This window comes from Sturnus vulgaris, chromosome 3, assembly GCF_052056855.1.
Source record: "Sturnus vulgaris isolate bStuVul1 chromosome 3, bStuVul1.hap1, whole genome shotgun sequence".
NCBI lineage: Eukaryota > Metazoa > Chordata > Aves > Passeriformes > Sturnidae > Sturnus > Sturnus vulgaris.
In genome coordinates this window covers 66,007,745-66,024,199 of record NC_142245.1, presented here as the reverse complement: position 1 = coordinate 66,024,199, position 16,455 = coordinate 66,007,745, and the positions used below count along the sequence as shown (strand labels likewise).

At 43.7% G+C, this 16,455-nt stretch overlaps 1 protein-coding gene across 1 annotated transcript in view; it reads right to left on the bottom strand.

The window, feature by feature from the left end:
- The window catches only part of MAN1A1 (mannosidase alpha class 1A member 1), a 140,165-nt gene extending 130,166 nt beyond the window's left edge, over positions 1-9,999 (bottom strand). The window contains exon 1 of the mRNA XM_014876686.2: positions 9,379-9,999. Coding sequence (XP_014732172.1) covers positions 9,379-9,969 — 591 coding nt within the window. The 5' untranslated portion in view covers positions 9,970-9,999. The remainder of the gene's footprint in view (positions 1-9,378) is intronic.
- Positions 10,000-16,455: the final 6,456 nt, after the last annotated feature.

The window sequence follows — 16,455 nt, the reverse complement described above, 5'->3', positions numbered from 1 at the left end:
TTTAAAAAGAGGGTTTATGTTGCCAGGCAATATGATCACCCCTACACAAGTGAGATGATGTAAAATTCTGGGAAGAAAGTATCAGACATTTTTTCTTTCTACTTTATTTATATGAAAAATACATAGTACTGCCTCTACCCTAAATGCCAGCATTATATATCTTCACATGAGAAGTGCAAAGCTGCATACTTTCAATTAAATCTGCAACTTCTGTTTCTACTCAGTATCAGAGAAAGAAGTTGATTATTCTGGAAGTATTTTTGAGATGCACACAAAGTCTTATAACAGCCAGATGTTCCACAGTCATCATCAGCTCATTCATTGCACAGAATCATTTCAGTCCTTTGCACAGTATTGCCTACCATCTCTTCTGATTTTCACCTGTTTTCTTACCTGATTAGGGATTTGCCCTTAAAAGAAAGGGCCCAAGTTTCATGTAAGTCAGAGTCCACTCACTCTTTGTATTCCTAAAACAAGTTTAAAATCGAAGTACATACAGCTTCCAAGAAGGAGTGAGAAGACAAACGAAAATAGATTTTATACTTGTAGTTACCCTTGCCTAAGTGACTGCATTTCTCAGTGTTCCCACAAGGACTGTGAATATAACATTCTTATAACTTTAACAGTTATAAGAATGTAACAGCAGGTTATGTGCTCATCCAATCTGTTTGAAAAGCTTTTAAAATCAGAGGCATCAAAAAATGAGCAATACCTGTATCTTCATAAACACCAGCTATAAAATCCAACCAGCTTACCGTGGAGAGTTATAGCAAATTGTCATATTATTTCATGCAAGCCTTTCTTGGTTACAACAGAGTTTAAACTGAAGATTTCAAGGTGCAAGAAAGGCAAACTGGGAGTTTTACTACCCTACATGCCTTCCTTCATAACAGCACTGGAGCACAGCTCTCAAGTGTTGCTTCAAAAGCTTACAAAGCTAGTGACCTAAACACAGAACCAGGGAGTCTCAGGTTTAACCCCCCCTGCAATAAGACAATGCATTTAGCAGTAGTTTAGTGGTAAAGCAAAGCTGCTCGTGCACTCATTGTGAATCACAAAGTGAATCACACTCCAAAACTCAGGTTTAAACTGCCATGCCCATGCTAGAGACCTGCAGCACAGGTGGCAGCAAAGACAGCCCCTGGTTTAGTGGGGAACAACCAAACAGGAGTCAGATATCCAGATTCTGCTCCAAAATTTGGCACACTGAGCTGCCCTGTGCAAGTCAATGGACTGCTCTTAGCCCTAGAAAACCCAGCTGCTTCCCCTCAACAGCAAAGCCTCTGGACTCTGCAGGCAGGGCTGCCAAGCTCTGTGATACAACTGCAGCTTAACCACAAGTCTGTAAAAGGTTTCATTTAATCTGGTTCGGGCTTCATTACTCACCAATTATGTTTTCATAACAGACTTGCAGACGTGATTAAAAAGAGTCATGGAAAACAGAAAAACAGAAGATGCCTCTCAGAAGTGTGCATACACACTTTATATCACATGCTTAAAAAAGCCCAAACAACTCAGCTAAAAAAAAAAAAAAAAAGGAAAAAAGGAAAAAAAAAAAGAAAAAAAAAGAAAAAAAATCCTGAAAAATGTTGCGGATAGAGAAGATTTTCACACAAAAGGAACCAGTATATTCGGCATCCTGTACGTTGCCCATATTGCTTAATTTACAGTCCCTCACCCCCCCGCCCCGGCCACTCCAATTATTTTCCTCACTCGTAAAAATGACAGTTCTATAAATAACTTAGAAAGAGACCACAAAATCCTTCAAAACTGGATGTCTAAAACATGCTTTGCACAGAGACACATATGAATATTTGAGTTTGTTACCAAAAAGACACACAACTAGAGTGTCTCATCATCTCTGTACCACCTCAGGTGGCAATTTATTGCCAGAGTAAGTGCTGCACTGTTAAGACAGAGCCAACACTGGATCAAAGCCACTTTCCTGAAGTATTACTCTTACTGTGCCAAATGAGTTAGGAAGACAAATTCGTTATTTGTAAATAAAGGAAACATTTATCAAGATATTATCTTTAAGATGAGAACCGCAGAAATTTCCTCTCATGCTGGCTCCCCAAGCTAGAAAAATACACCCCAGCCTAACCAAAGAGGAAGTTAACACATTCAGCAATCCTTAGAGCAGTATGCTTCAGACAACTTTAAGAAAAGGTCTCTCCATCCAGCAGTCACACAAATCCTCCTGCAATGACATTAATTATTTTCCACAAGAAGTATCATCTTCTGTCTCTCCATGACTTCCTTTTCATAAATTCTGTGTTTTCATTAACATTCAAAGAAGGTATCAAAGCTTGGCTGTCTACCACTCTTATTTGCTCCCTGAATGAGATAAGACTTTTTTTTTTTGGTCTTAACAGTAGATTTTAATAAACAGGTGGAATTTTTTCTGCTTCAGTTTGCCTGCAGCACAGAACTACAGCCTTAAGCAACTGTACTCACTAACATTATGATTTACTCTATTTTTTTATATTAATTGGCTGCCATAGGCTGCTATACCAGCATTAAACACAAAATCATCACCATGAGAATATAACTTTTGCTGAAGTACAGGAGATATTCCATTTTAAGCTTTACCTCACGTCTTTACATCAGCTTATTTATTTCTCATGAAAAGAGTCCTGTGTGTCTAGAATCTACATTTTGCCTTTACAGAAAGATAAAGAATTAATCATATGCTTGTTTCATGGTTTTTTTTTTTTTGTTTTGTTTTGTTCTTTGTTTTTTTTCATGAAAGCCAGATGTTTTCTACTGAACATTTGAAGCCTTTTCATTTTCCCCACAATTCTGAGGATCCAGTTATAAAGGGCATTCAGTTAGTTTTGATAAATTTACCTGTTGAGAATACAGACTAAGTCTGAGGATAGGAAAATTAAATATTCTTCTTAGCACACAGAAAACAGGTGCAAGGCTGTAAAAACATGAACTAGCAATTGGGAACCTAACACCCTATTCCAATCAGATATGCACACGGTCACACAGTGAAACACTCCTCCAACTCATGATCAAAGTTCAAATCCAAGATCATTTGACTGAAGGGAGACTGTGAGGTTCTCATAACAAAAACCAAACAAACAAACCAAACCAAACCCAAACAAAGCAGCACCTGAAGCAAGTCACCTGAAACAGGGTCCTTCCCTAAAAAGGAAGGTCCCTAAGAACCCAGGGGGTCTTAGCAGGAGGAACATTAATTTGGCAAATATATACACAATATCATATTTTGGAGACATAAAGACACCTCAGAGACCATTCTCTTCCACTTTCGTCTCCATTAAAATGCAGTGGCTCAGTGGGGGTCCACCACATCCCCTGTGCTCAGACCTCCACTAAACCTTTTCAGCTCCCTACCCTGCTAGGCTACAAACCCAACAAAAGCAGGGGTAGCTTCATACCTGGTCGGTAAGTTGAGCTGACTCTCCACAGGTTCTGCCAAGTGCCAGATACAAGATAAATGCTTAGCAGAGTCACTGAATCATGCTCAGTAACACAGCTGAAGCTTCTCTGCACCCTGTAGTACCATTAACCCTAAGCAAGCACTTTAACTTACTGTTTTGTGACATTTTGGATATCATAGGACAACCTCCAGCTTATCATCATCATATGTGATTCCCATTTTTAGGCACTTTGTTCATCTCCTCAGTGACGTTTATAAAAAAAATTAAAAAATAATAATAACCACAACTAACAGTATTTTTCAGGAAGGAAAGCACTACCAAACACTCAAAAAGAAACAGCAAATACAAAAATACTGAAGATTAAAAATAAGTAAACAAAGCTTTGGGTGAGAAAAAAAAAACAAGATTAATTTTAAACTTCAACAAACTTAATGACAACTGTAAGATATCAGCATTAAGGTCACAAGATATTTCAGGAAAACTTTCGAAATGCATTGATTGCATCATCAGCATGTTGGCAGGAATCACCACATTGCTTACTCATTACATGTCAACTCTTTTCCTTTCATTGAATCATGTTCTTAAAGAAATGTACCATCAGGGAACGTGGCTTTTTCTGTTTGAAACCCAAACCATCAATACTTAAACTGCTGTATTTTAACTGTTCCCTCTCCTATGAAGGCCCTCACAACTTTCCTGTCAGTAAAAGCACTCTGAATTTTGGTCTACAGCAGCTGGAGCTTCAGTAATTCCGGCTTCTGTATTTCCTTTCTCTTTGTCTGTTATGAGAAGAGGGGTTGGGAGGTAAACCTCCTGAAGGGAAATGCTCCATTCTGCTAAAGAAGGTTATTACGGAAGACAGAACCTTTGCTCTGCAAAAGTCTCATTGCAGAGATTCGGTTTCAATGGAGAACTAAGGCCAGAAGATCAGACATCAGCTGCTAAGACATAGCTACTCAAAGAGATTTCATACCTTTCATCTGCCTGTTTCTTCACCAAAGCCAAAACTAGCACCAAGTCAACCCTTTCATTAACGCCCTTGACTCACCAGCCTGACAGAAAGTTCAGCAGAAATCCAGCCAGTTTGGTTTTTTTTGCTCTTACAGTTTTCAGATTACTTACTGAGCTGAAGCAGCTTATGGAGGGATGCAGTGGAAATCACAGAAAGTAGATAGTGGAAGAAGGTAGTCAAAACTGGTATGAAGAGACTTCTCCTCCTCTCCCAATAGCAAGATGTATTAGTGACCTCACCTTGTCATGTAAACATTCTCAAAAGGAAACAAAACTCCATCCAGCCTGGCACTGGACCTTCCTGAGCAGCAGCACCAGGATACTAGGCAGTAGGAAAGCAACTGGTAGAAGCATGCAAGAAGACACAAGGGGCCAGCTGCCTTCCTACAGCAGTGAGTGACCATCTGTAATTTTGCCACCACTCCTTGTTAATGAAGAGATCTGATTACGTCCAAGTATTTAATGTCAAGCACATATTAGATCTCTGATTAGTGCCTTATTTCCATGATCACAAGCTTTCTTTTCTCAAGATATTGTTGAACATCCCTGTAACATTACTGAGACTTCCATCTAAACTGCATAAAAGCTCTGGTAGAAAATGAAAACTGAGGACTTAGGAAGCTTCAGAATTCACACTACCAATGCCACCTCAATCCAGTTCTTTACAGAAAGATGGGGAGGGAAGCTGCAGAGTCTGTTTTGTTGACTTGCAACCACTGCTCTGTTGAGCTCAAAGGACTGGTGCTGAAATGCCTCTCTGCAGGACTTGTACTACATGACTGCAACAGCTGAGAACTGTGCAAGCATTTGAAGCACTGCATGACCATGCCCTTCAGACATTGATTCCAGTTTACCAGGGAGGCTTTTATCCTGAAAACATGTCCAAACAGCTCTGATCAATAATGTGAACAGTTTCCAAGCTAGTTACCTTGTACAAGAGCAGCACAGCTGCATTAGTATGGTGCTCCACCAACACCAAGAGCTTGCTGTTCAGCAGGATTAATTAGTCTGGGCAGAGCACTGCACTAATGTGATTATATAGCTTATAGTACCTGAGCTAGCTCATTCATCGTTTCTATTCCTTTGCTCTGAAATAAAAAGAGCTTAGGTTTTGCTGTTTTCTTAGCACCTAAATAATCCCAGCACCTTATTTTCTTGGAAGAGGAATGAGACTTGGAGAAGACTCAAAATCAGATTTTCCTCATTAAAATAATGCATCTCCTGCCTACATAGCTTCTCTCCACTATTATCATCCTCTTCTAATCACTTCTTTTGCTTGTATCAACTACCTGTGCACCTGCAAGTCTTCCCTTGACATCAGGAATAACAATGTCCAGCCATAACCAACGGTGACAAGAGCTGGAAGACATTGCATTTGAGTGGAATGGAATCATCACTATCTTCCACTCCTCCTTTTTTCGTGGGATGCAACAGATACCACAGGAGGTACTTGCTCAAAAGAGGGACCACCTTTCAAAGCAATGAGGGGCAGAGCAAGAATACAAACCACAACCTCCTCATCCACAGTCTGGGGCTTCTGTCAGGACATGGAAACAGAGACCAGAGAGGCATACCAGGGACCCAGACCTTGACCAAGTCATGGGAGCACCGGAGGAACTGACTGAAGAACCTAAGTTCTGGCAAATCAAGTGTGCTGGTATGCTCAAAGTGCTTCTTTGCTCGAGCCTTCCTGAGGCATCCTGCATGAGGACAATGCTCAGGACAGGCAACATTAGGCCATCCAGTAAAAAAATATCAGCAGCCACAAGCAACTGACAGCAGCTGAACAACAGGAAGTACTGGAGAAAGCTCCACTGATGGCAGTACTGCTCTTTCTTCCAAGTTTGCCTGTAGCACATCAACGGAAGAGAAGCAGAGGACTATCACAGCACCCAGTAGTATCTCTGGCCCTTTCCCTGTCCAGACACACATCCAGGACCCAGAGGTATAACACAGCAGGGCAGTTCCCACACACAGACCTTGAGAGCAACCACATCGTTCTGACAGAGTGAAAGGCAGTGATAGAAACAGGATCTCTACTTCTTCACATTTCCACAAGTATTTTCCCTGCTCAATAAGCATCTAGCATTTAATTTTCTTTTTAGTAATATTATATTAGTTTAAATACTAAGAGAGTTTCAAAAACCTATTTCCCTCTTGGTTTAAGTTTCACCCTGTTGTGGTTTTTTTTAGTTTTTTTGGTTTGTTTGTTGTTTTTGGTTTTTTTCGTGTGTGTGTTTTTTGTTTGGTTGGGGTTTTTTTTGTAATATAAAAGAGCAAGCTGTAGAAAAAGTGGTTAAAATTTCTAGAACAAAATTTGGTAAGAAATGCTGTAAAGTCATGGCACTTCGTTGCTTTGTGATTGCAAATGATATTGTACTGCCTGGACTTCTAAACATGCATGTCAACTTAAAATTTAAAACAGTAAATGGACAACACCTCTAAGGCATCTCCCCTCTCAGCTTTATGTCAGCATGTTGATGGGACAGAGCCCTTCCAAAACAGAAATGCAGGGAAGAACAAGCTTATTTTTCAGCAATCTTTTCCTTTAAAGTAACTTGTTTCCTTCTGTAAAAAATACCCCCAAGAGTAGTTTCAAATTTTGAGTTCTAGATATGACAAAGTGGACAATGCAGACGCAAATTCCAGGCTCAAAAGAATATGAAAGTAGAAAGATTCTTTATGTTTGCATATCCAGCATGCAACCACCGGGCACAAAGAAAAGAACTTTAAGGGATAATTCTGGTTTCTGTGCATTTAGAGTGCCAAAGTTCATTCTTTAAAAAGATACAATTTAAAACTGTTTAAAGTTTTAAAACTAAGCTAAAAAGGCTGCAGATTAGAATCCATCTCGATACTAAGGTAACAATATTAAAAAAAAAAGCTTGCAAAAAGACAAAGAGAAAAGTAACAAAAAAGACCAACACATGAAACAATATGAAGCAGGTTACCACAGAACAGAAACACTGTTTTACTGTCAATAGAAAAAAAAAATCATTGAAAAAAACCCAAAAATCAAATGAGGTAAAATACTTCAAAAATGTTAAAGCAAGTAAGGAACCAAGATGTTAAGGTTACATAGTGATTTAAGAGGAAAAGAAACTCCCAGAAACACCACTTAGTATTGAGGACTTAAACTGAGGTACGTAGGAAAACAGAGATCTGGAAACTAAGTGCAGTCTCTGTGTCATCTTCTATGCTTGAACAGCCAAAACTCTGGTTTGGGGAGGCTACTGTGAAACTGATGCTGTGTGGAAGTGGAGGTGAAAGAGGATGGAAAGGAAAGCAAAGAAGAAATTGAAGATATGCTGGCTGTTCATTAGTATGTACACATACACATACATACCCTGAATAAAGGTAATTCAGACTAGCTGGCACACAGTGGGATCAGCAAGACAGCAGTATATTTAAGAGTTATCTCCCTCCTCCTGTTTATTTACTTGTTGCAGTCGTCTGTATCACAGAATCATGTACATCGGGTCTGGAGCCTCATTACTTCTAAATACTTTTACATGGCAATTTCACACAGCTGGAGAAAGAGTTGGCTGGTATTTGTAACTTTCCATATGCCTCAGGGAGGCTGCATGATTAAACCAGAAGACAACACAGTCTCTGCACACTTCAAGATGTGGTCTGTACCGTGTAGTCGTAAGAGTTTCTCCCTTCAAAATACCTTTGCATTAGAACATACTGCTTAAGACTTAAAACTATGCTACACAATTTGCTGAAATAGGTAAAGTGACACAAGGACTCTAGAGCACAGAACATAACTTGATAATTGTGAGAGCTTATTATGTGATGCTCCATGAGATATCACAGCTCACTTTTCAGAGCACTCTGTACACACACACAATAAAAATAAATAAATTTAAATAAGGCTAACCAGGTTCCCCAAACAGTGAAATACTCTGTAGTAAGTCTCACTTCTATCTCATTTCCATCACCACAGAACATGAAAAATATACTACTAATTAATTCATAAACCCTAATCTCTGCAGGCAGCTGAAATTGTCAGTTCGATAAATAAACCAACCAGCACTGATGGGAAGTTGAACCGTATTATCAAGGAAATTCTTCTTCTGCCAGAGGACCCTGTCCAGCTCTGCCCATGAAAGCATTACCTAGACACAGTTTGGAGAATTTCTGTAGGGAAGGATTTAAAGCTGTACCTGAACCAACCGAGCAGCAGGACCGAAAAAAGGTGGTTGAAGGAATTTGTCAAAGCTCGCACAGCTCTGATGCTTTACCACTAAGCCTAAATTGACTATATTTCGCCAAATGCCCTCAACTCTTTAGACAAGACAGCCGGTATATCGCTGAATAGTGAACCGCACGAACACGACACAGACCGAGACACCTCTGGAGCGCTGCACCGCACCTGCATCCCGCACTCGCCCGGCGCCGGACAGCGCTGGGCAGCTCCTCTGCCAAGAGTGCGGCACGGGCAGGGTTCCGTGCCCCGCTGGCTCCCGCAGCCCGCGGAGGCATCCGACGCTCACCGGCCGAGCCCGGGACGTCCCACGGGGAGCGCAGGCGGACCCGCGCCGCTCTTTCTCCCCGGCGCCGCTGTCTCCAGCTCCGGTACCCCGCGAAGCGACCCATAGCCTGCGAACTCTCGCCAGGCTTTGCTTTCTCCCTGGCTTTCGGTGCAACAGCTGGGAGAACCTGGCAATGTCGGGAGGGATGGAGGCGCAGCCGGCACGGAGCCGGCAGCGCGGGCCAGCAAGCGGGAACGCACCGCGGGATGCGAGGATGCAGTCGCGGGCGACGCCGCCGACCTGCGCTGCGGCTACCGAGCGACAGCCGGCCAGAAAGACCCCCTTCCCGCAGGGAGGAGGCGCCAGGAAGGGTCAGGGGTCCCCCAACACCGCCGCCAGACCCGGCAGCGACCTGTTGCCCCGCGCGGGAGTGTGGAGGCGCATCACCCGGAGCGGGACCGACAGCCGCCACCACCCACCTCTTTGATTTTCTCCCTCCTCTGCCGGACGTCGGGGTCGGCGGGCTCCTGCCCCACGGCGCCGACGGGCTGGCGGAAGAGGCGCTGGGGCAACCCGGGGGCGCCCGCCTCCTTCCTGCCGCGGGCGTCCTGCAGAAGTTTCTCCTTGTCCTGGCGGATGTCTCTGCGGATCTCCTCGGGCAGCTTCTGCAGCGTCTCCTTGGCCTCCCGCAGAGCCCGCTCGTGGTCCGCGCGGATCCGCTCCAGGCTGCCCGCCCCGCCCGCGGCCGCCGCCGCCGCCGGACCGCCTCCGGGCTGCGGAGGGGCGCGGGGCTGCCCGCCGGGCGGCGGCGGCGGCGGCTGCAGGGCGGCCGAGTGGAAGAAGACGCCGCTGAGAAGCTTGGAGGAGTCGGGTAGGAAAAAGATGGCCCCGAAGCAGAGGGTGATGAAGGCGCTGAACACCAGCAGCAGCACGAACTTCTCCGTCAGCCGGAACGCGCCGGGGCCCGCTGCCTTCCTGCCCCCGCCGCCCGCGCCGCTGCCCGCGGGGCCGCCCAGCGTCCCCGGCCCCGCCGCGCTACCGAAGAGCGGCAGCAAGCTGGCGGCGGGCATGACCCCCGCGCCGCCTCAGCCTCAGCGCCGCGCTGCGCGCCCCGCCGCCGCCGTGCAGGGACCGCACCGCACCGGACGGCTCGGCTCCGCCGCCCCCGGCCCGCCTCGGCTGCACAAAGTTTCCCCGGGCGGACGCGGCAACTTTTCCCTTCCCCGCGGCCGCGCTCCCTCTGCTCCCCCGCCGGCAGCGCTCGGCAGCGTCTGCGGGGCGGGCGCTGTCAGCTCCAGCCCATGCTGCCGCCGGGCCGCCGCCGCGGGTGCCGCTCCCCGCTCCGCCCGCGCGGAACTGCCGGGCGGCCGGGGGCGGGGCGGGGCGGGGCGGGGCCGGGCCGCCGCCGGCCCAATGGCGGGGGGGGCGGGGCGCGGGCACTGCCGGACCGCGGGTCCCGGGGCTCGGCTGCGGGATGCGCTTCCCCGGGGCTGCCGGACCTCCGCGGCCGGAGGGGCGCGGCGGCGGCGGCGGGGCTCGCCCGCTTCGGCCCCGTGGGCGGCGGCGGCGGCGGCGGCCCGGGGCGGGCGGGCGGATGGATGGATGCGCGGCACGGGCAGATGCCGGCAGCGCGCCCTCGCGCACCCACGTGCGCTCCGGTGTACGCACACGCGCGCGCGTGTACTCCCGCGCGGGCACTCCCGCGCGGGCGCGCGGCGGGGGCCTGCGCGCTCACGGGCGCGCGTGCACAGGCGGGCACACGGTCACTGGGGGCGGTGCGAGGGGAGCAAGGGCACGGCGGGGCCGGGAACAACTCCCGACCCACCGGTCATTATAATCCATTCTTTCTCTGTAAGGAAAACAGGGCTTAATTTTTTTTTTTTTTTTTTTTCCTGTAGGTAAAAGGTGCACCTTTTCCAAGGAAGTAAGGCATATATCTGTGGTAATGTGAGAATCCGACTTTTCACTGACGCTAGTACAAATGAAAAGACCATCGTGTGTTGGCACAAGGAAATACCGTCTTTGATAGTGGATCAAATTGCTGCATCAAGCTCCCTAAGCATTCAGTGAGAGGGAAAGTTTCCAAAAAAAATAAGATACCGATTTATTCTTTTTGCCCTTGTTACAGAGCACTGCAATAAACAGCTGGCATGTGAGAAGAATAAAATGTTATGTCACTTTAATAGAAAAAGGGAACCCAGCCAACACCTAGGGGTTTATCTCCAACTTTTTTTGGAACATACTCAGAGTCTACCTAGAGTTTCACAGCAGTTCAGCACTGTAATCTTCAACATTTCCCCCCAAATGTTAACGACACAGTCAGAAAGAAAACAGTGAGATATTTGTTCCCAGAAGTTAGGATGCTGAGGTTGGTTTGTTTGCGCATTTGCATGGTTTTATTTTGCAAGGGAAAAAAAAAAAAACGACGGTAGAGGGAAGTCTGTGCTTTAAGCAAGGGCTGGGAGAAGGCATTGTGTAAGCCTTACAGACATGATTTTGAAAATGGGCTTGGCATGGATCTAATTCTGCTCCCAGTGGAATTAAGGGGAGTTTTACCATTGACTTAATAGGAATAAAGCAAGGCTGCTGCCCAGTGCTTTTCCAAATCCCTTTCTTTAGAAGTTAGAATATGTAACAGATTAATTAAAAACAGGTTCAGGGAAGACAGTTATATAGAAATCTTGGAGTGAGTCCTACAAAGCTCCCCTAAGTATATAAGCAAATGCTTCTGTAAAATTTCAGGATTATGCATGAAACTGAGGGATCAGGGGCCCAACTTCATACTCAGCAAGATCAGTAATTTAATTTAGTTTTTATTCTGGTTTTCTTTTAAATCTTATTTTTTTTTCCCGAGTTGCATTTTCCCACATTTAGATGTGAAACTATTGCTCAAACTAAACAATGAGCACTCTGACTTTGACACACATTTCCCAGAAATGTTTAACGTAACCCAATAGCTGTGCCAAGACAAAATTGTTTAGGGTTGAAGAAACCAAAGTGCTTGGAAAAGGAGATAAAAATCCATGGTGATATTTTCTTTTTTTTAAGCATCATTTAAGGTAGCAAATATGGGGTTTAGCTGTTGAAAGACAGTTGACTAATGAAAAAGCTTCCTAAATGGTGAAATACCACTCTCAGCTTCAGCGAGCATATTCTGCTTCAATCACTGTGTATGTGGGTGTGCAATATTTTCAACAGATTGCCCTCAAAACTCATCACTACTTATATGATAATATTTGGAGGCAGAAGTTATTGCTGGAAGAAATGCCTTCCTTCAGTATTCTGAAGTAATTCCTTAGGTTGCCATATTTCTATAGCACTTCATGAATGGATGCAGGAGTAGAAAATATCATCACCTGGGGTTCTGCTCCTGTGTCTCCTAAAATGAGGCTCTCAGAACTCATCAGCCTTTTGCCTTCTTTTGGTGTTCATCCTAAGCACTAGGGGCCAAGCGTGGACTCATGCCAGGGGTTTCATTGCCACACCCATCACTGTCTTTGGGACATCCTGAGCATGAGGGAAGCAACAACGAGGATTTTCTATGTGAAGATGGAAATTGTTAAATTCTCAAGCTTTTGTGATGAGATGATCGTTCCTCCTCTGAGCAGGACATAAAATTTTGTATGCAGAGTGTTCCTGTTGTTAGCACTTAATGTTACAGTTACCAGTAAGGTCATGTGGGAACTATTCAGTGGGACTATTGAAGCATGTAGAGTTACTGGCATACAGAGCTGTTCACTATGTGAGGGCAATGGAGACTGAAAGACAAAGAAGCTGCTTCAACCCAACAGTGATATACAAGTTCCTTGGGCTTTTTGTCACTAATTTATGTCAGGCACAAGGTGTTCCAAGGACCATGAAAATACAAGGAGTAGCTCAGAGTAAAATACCTTTGATTCCAAGTACTAAAATGAAGGGCTGTACAGTGCTAATTTTCAACTGGCTGTGTCCAACAGGCAGTTCAGCTATAAAGTTAAATCATGTTCATAGGCACTTAAATAGTGTCCAAAAATCCAAATAAAATACAAACGAGTGAAGCTTGGTGTTTGCATTAATCTGGAGACAGCAGTGGAAAGCCCACCTGCCTGCACTAGGACTTGTACTGGAAGAGCCTCTTTGAATACAACTCTATCAGCATATCCACCTAGTGGGTATTGAACTGCCTGCTACTTTGGGTTGGTTTTTTTTTTTTTTTTTTTTTTTTTTTTTTTTTTGCTAATCTAGCTTCATTACTTCCTGGATCACATCAGCTAAAATGGGGAAAAAAAAGTCTCTGGGCAGTTTTTTTGCCATGCTGGGTAAGGTTAAGTCCTACCCAGTTTGCTTATACCAACAAAACTGGGCTGCATCCCTTCCATGGAAAGAAATACTGCTCCTGTGGATTTAGCTGCAGAATCAGGAATAATTTTCCAGCAATCATGCATAGGTCAAGCATTTATAGAAAGGTAGAACTGATACATGAAAAGTGGTGAGAGGGAGATTTGCATAATAAGAAACACGACTCCTTTCTGTAATAAATGTTCTGAATGGGGAAATTTGTTGCCTATTGACTGAAAGTCCTGGGAAAAAACAACCCTTATCATAGTTGGTTTTTTTGTTTTGTGGGTTTTTTTGTTTGTTTGTTGGTTGGGTTTTGATGGGTTTTTTTTGATGTTGTTGTTGGTTTTTTGGGGGGTTGGGGTCTTGTTTTTTTTGTTTTTTGGGGGGTTTGTTTTTTCGTTTTTGTTTTTGTTGTTGTTGTTGTTTTAATCGACTTATATCTAATTTGTCATGGTTCCAGCCTTAGATCTTTTCTAGTGAGAAGTAATTATCCTGCTTGGTCTGAAAGATACACGCAACAGATAAGACGAGAATTAACAGTTGTCCCACTTTTAGGCCCATCCAGCTGAGGCAGAGATATTGACTGATACATGTTTTTGGATAGTGAGTTTGTAACAATGCCACTCCCTCTCAAGGAGTTCCCAGTGTTACCTTCTAGCTAAGATTACTGTAAAAAAAAATGACAGCTTCTTTTTGAAATGCTATACTTTTACACAGCTTTCAGAGATACTTTTAACATGCTTGCCTTTGGGAATGTGACTCACAAACCCAATTTAGACATCCAGCTCTTCATAGATTAAGCAACATGGCACAGACTTAGGGTTCCCAGGGCACACAAGCTGGATTCATAATGCCGAGTGTGCTGTTTGGAAGGAGGCTTCGACCATTTGAGGACCAGATGTGTATGAAATTGCTCTCTATCTCTCTGATTTTGGCAGTTGGGTGCAGTTCTGAATTCAGTCTGTGAGGAAAGTGTGATTCATAGCCACAAAAACTTTGTTCCATCTCCAGTGTTTTGAGAATGCAGGACTGCCTGATGCTTTTCTTTCAGAGCTCAGAAGAGAGAAGTGTTGACCACTTATTTAGGAGTCTTGTGGGTAGAGCACTTGCTCAAGAGTTGGAGATCTGTGCTTGACATGTTCTGTAGTCTTGGGGGATTCAAATTATCTTCTTTTGCAGTGGAACTTGTACATCCCCCACCACCATTCCTTTTGAAGTAGTGCTGTGACTCAGAGATGAGGCAGGACTTTGAAGACAAAGAGGAGAAAAGTTTTCCACTTAGCATTGCTTAACAACCCTGAAATAAGAATGCTCCACTCCCAGAGAAGCCTACAGCCTAAGAGTTAGGGCACTAGTCTGAGAGATGGAAGACACCAGATTATCTCCTTCCCAGTGATATGGGTGTTGAAAATTGGTCTCCTATTTGAGGATGAAAAAAAGAAGAAAGAAAAAATTTTTCACATCCTTTTACAAATATTTCCTCTAGCCTAACACATGAGATGATTGTGGCTAACAACTAAACTTTATGAATACCTTAGAAATAAATGTATTATCAGGAACATGAAGCTGTAGGCTCACAAACCTTCTTTTCCAGCATGGCTGTCAATACTACAAGAGGTCTCTTTTCTACCAGTATCATTGGAAATATCTTCCATCCCTACCTGAGGGAGAGGATCATTCATTTTTCCAAATGAAATCTCTGTAGTGCAAGCAGCTTTCAGTGTTTATTTGGAGGCTTTGCTAGAAGTACTCAGGTATGCATCCAGCTAATGACAGAAAAGCTTTCCTCTTTCTCTCCTCCCCAAGATTTCAGAAGGCACAGAAAATGAACTGCAAGAAATGCTGTCTGAAGAAAATATTTGACTCTTTCAAAACATGAAAGTTTAAAATCATTGTCTTCAATACTGCAAGAAACCTGAATCTAGAATTTGAACTCTGACTGCTTGAAGTATTGTATTCAGTAGTAGCATGAAGTATATAATACTCAGCCTCAGATGGCATCTTTGAGAATATCTCACTTTGGTTCTGGCTTTTTAAACTTCTGTAATTGTTTTAGACACTTTTGCACTCTCTCAAAGCAAGCAGACATGGTTTGCTTTTCAATGTGCAAAGGAGAGGAAGACAGAGGTAAACATAAAAGTAATAGAAAGAAAAAGAACTACAAACTTTTTTCCTCTTTCTAGAAATTTATTGATATTCACATCCTTGAAGAAAATTTTAGTCATGGAACTAAGAAATGGAAGCTAGCTCTTATGGTATTCTAGCACTTAAGTTTCAGAACCTCATGTAATTATTTGCATAACAATTGAGGATGAAATTGTTTGCAGACATCCCACGAAATTCCATCTGAACCTTAGATCTCTAAGAGATTAAAAGTCATGACAGGTACGTATTCTCTTCTCCCTCAGAAGTGAAGAGACTGCTGTTACCTTGAGTGAGTGCTATTCTTTTCCCTCTTGCCTCCTATTTCATATTCACAATCCTCAGGAAAGGTAAAAGGCCACCAGACTGTTCATATATTTAAGGGACAAATCTCAGTGGATTGTGACTGAAAGTTGTTTACTGCTGTGGTTACCTTTGGACTTAATTATCTCCAATAATGCTAAACTATCTTGTGCCAGAACCCTGACTGTAGCAACTAAAGGAACTCCCAGCAGCTCTTTTTTCACTGCCTTTAAGTTTGTATATCACATTTATAGGTATGGGTTTAGTAGATTCTGACAAGATTACATCAAGACAAGAAGGTAACATTTTTTAAGAGGGTCCTTGGAAGACAGCCTTCCCATCCTTTCCAAGGTGGTTTTGTTTTCCTGAACCAGAGGGGAGATGAGTTGGCAGAAAAGAAGATATGGCCATTGGAGCTGGTGTTTGTAGCCATTTAACAGCAAAACAGATCTGGTGCTGTTTGTGTGTAGCCTCAAGGAAAAGTGGTGAGAGCAGAGATTTCTAATCTGATAAACCTTCTAAGGAGTAAAAATATGGTATAATACATGGCTAAAAGAATCAACAAGAGATCTTACAAGCAAAAGACACTGCGAATTACTAATTTATTTCATTATACTGGCTGTGCTTAATTTGTACAAAATTTTAATTCCCTATTCAATGGGTCCCTGACTATTTCACAAAAAACAATGTTCCAGAGCTTTTTTTCACCCTACATACGTGTAGTGACACATGGATTATGTAAATTGCCCTCATGTAATAGTTGAAGTGGTGCCTCTCTTCCTAATGTATTT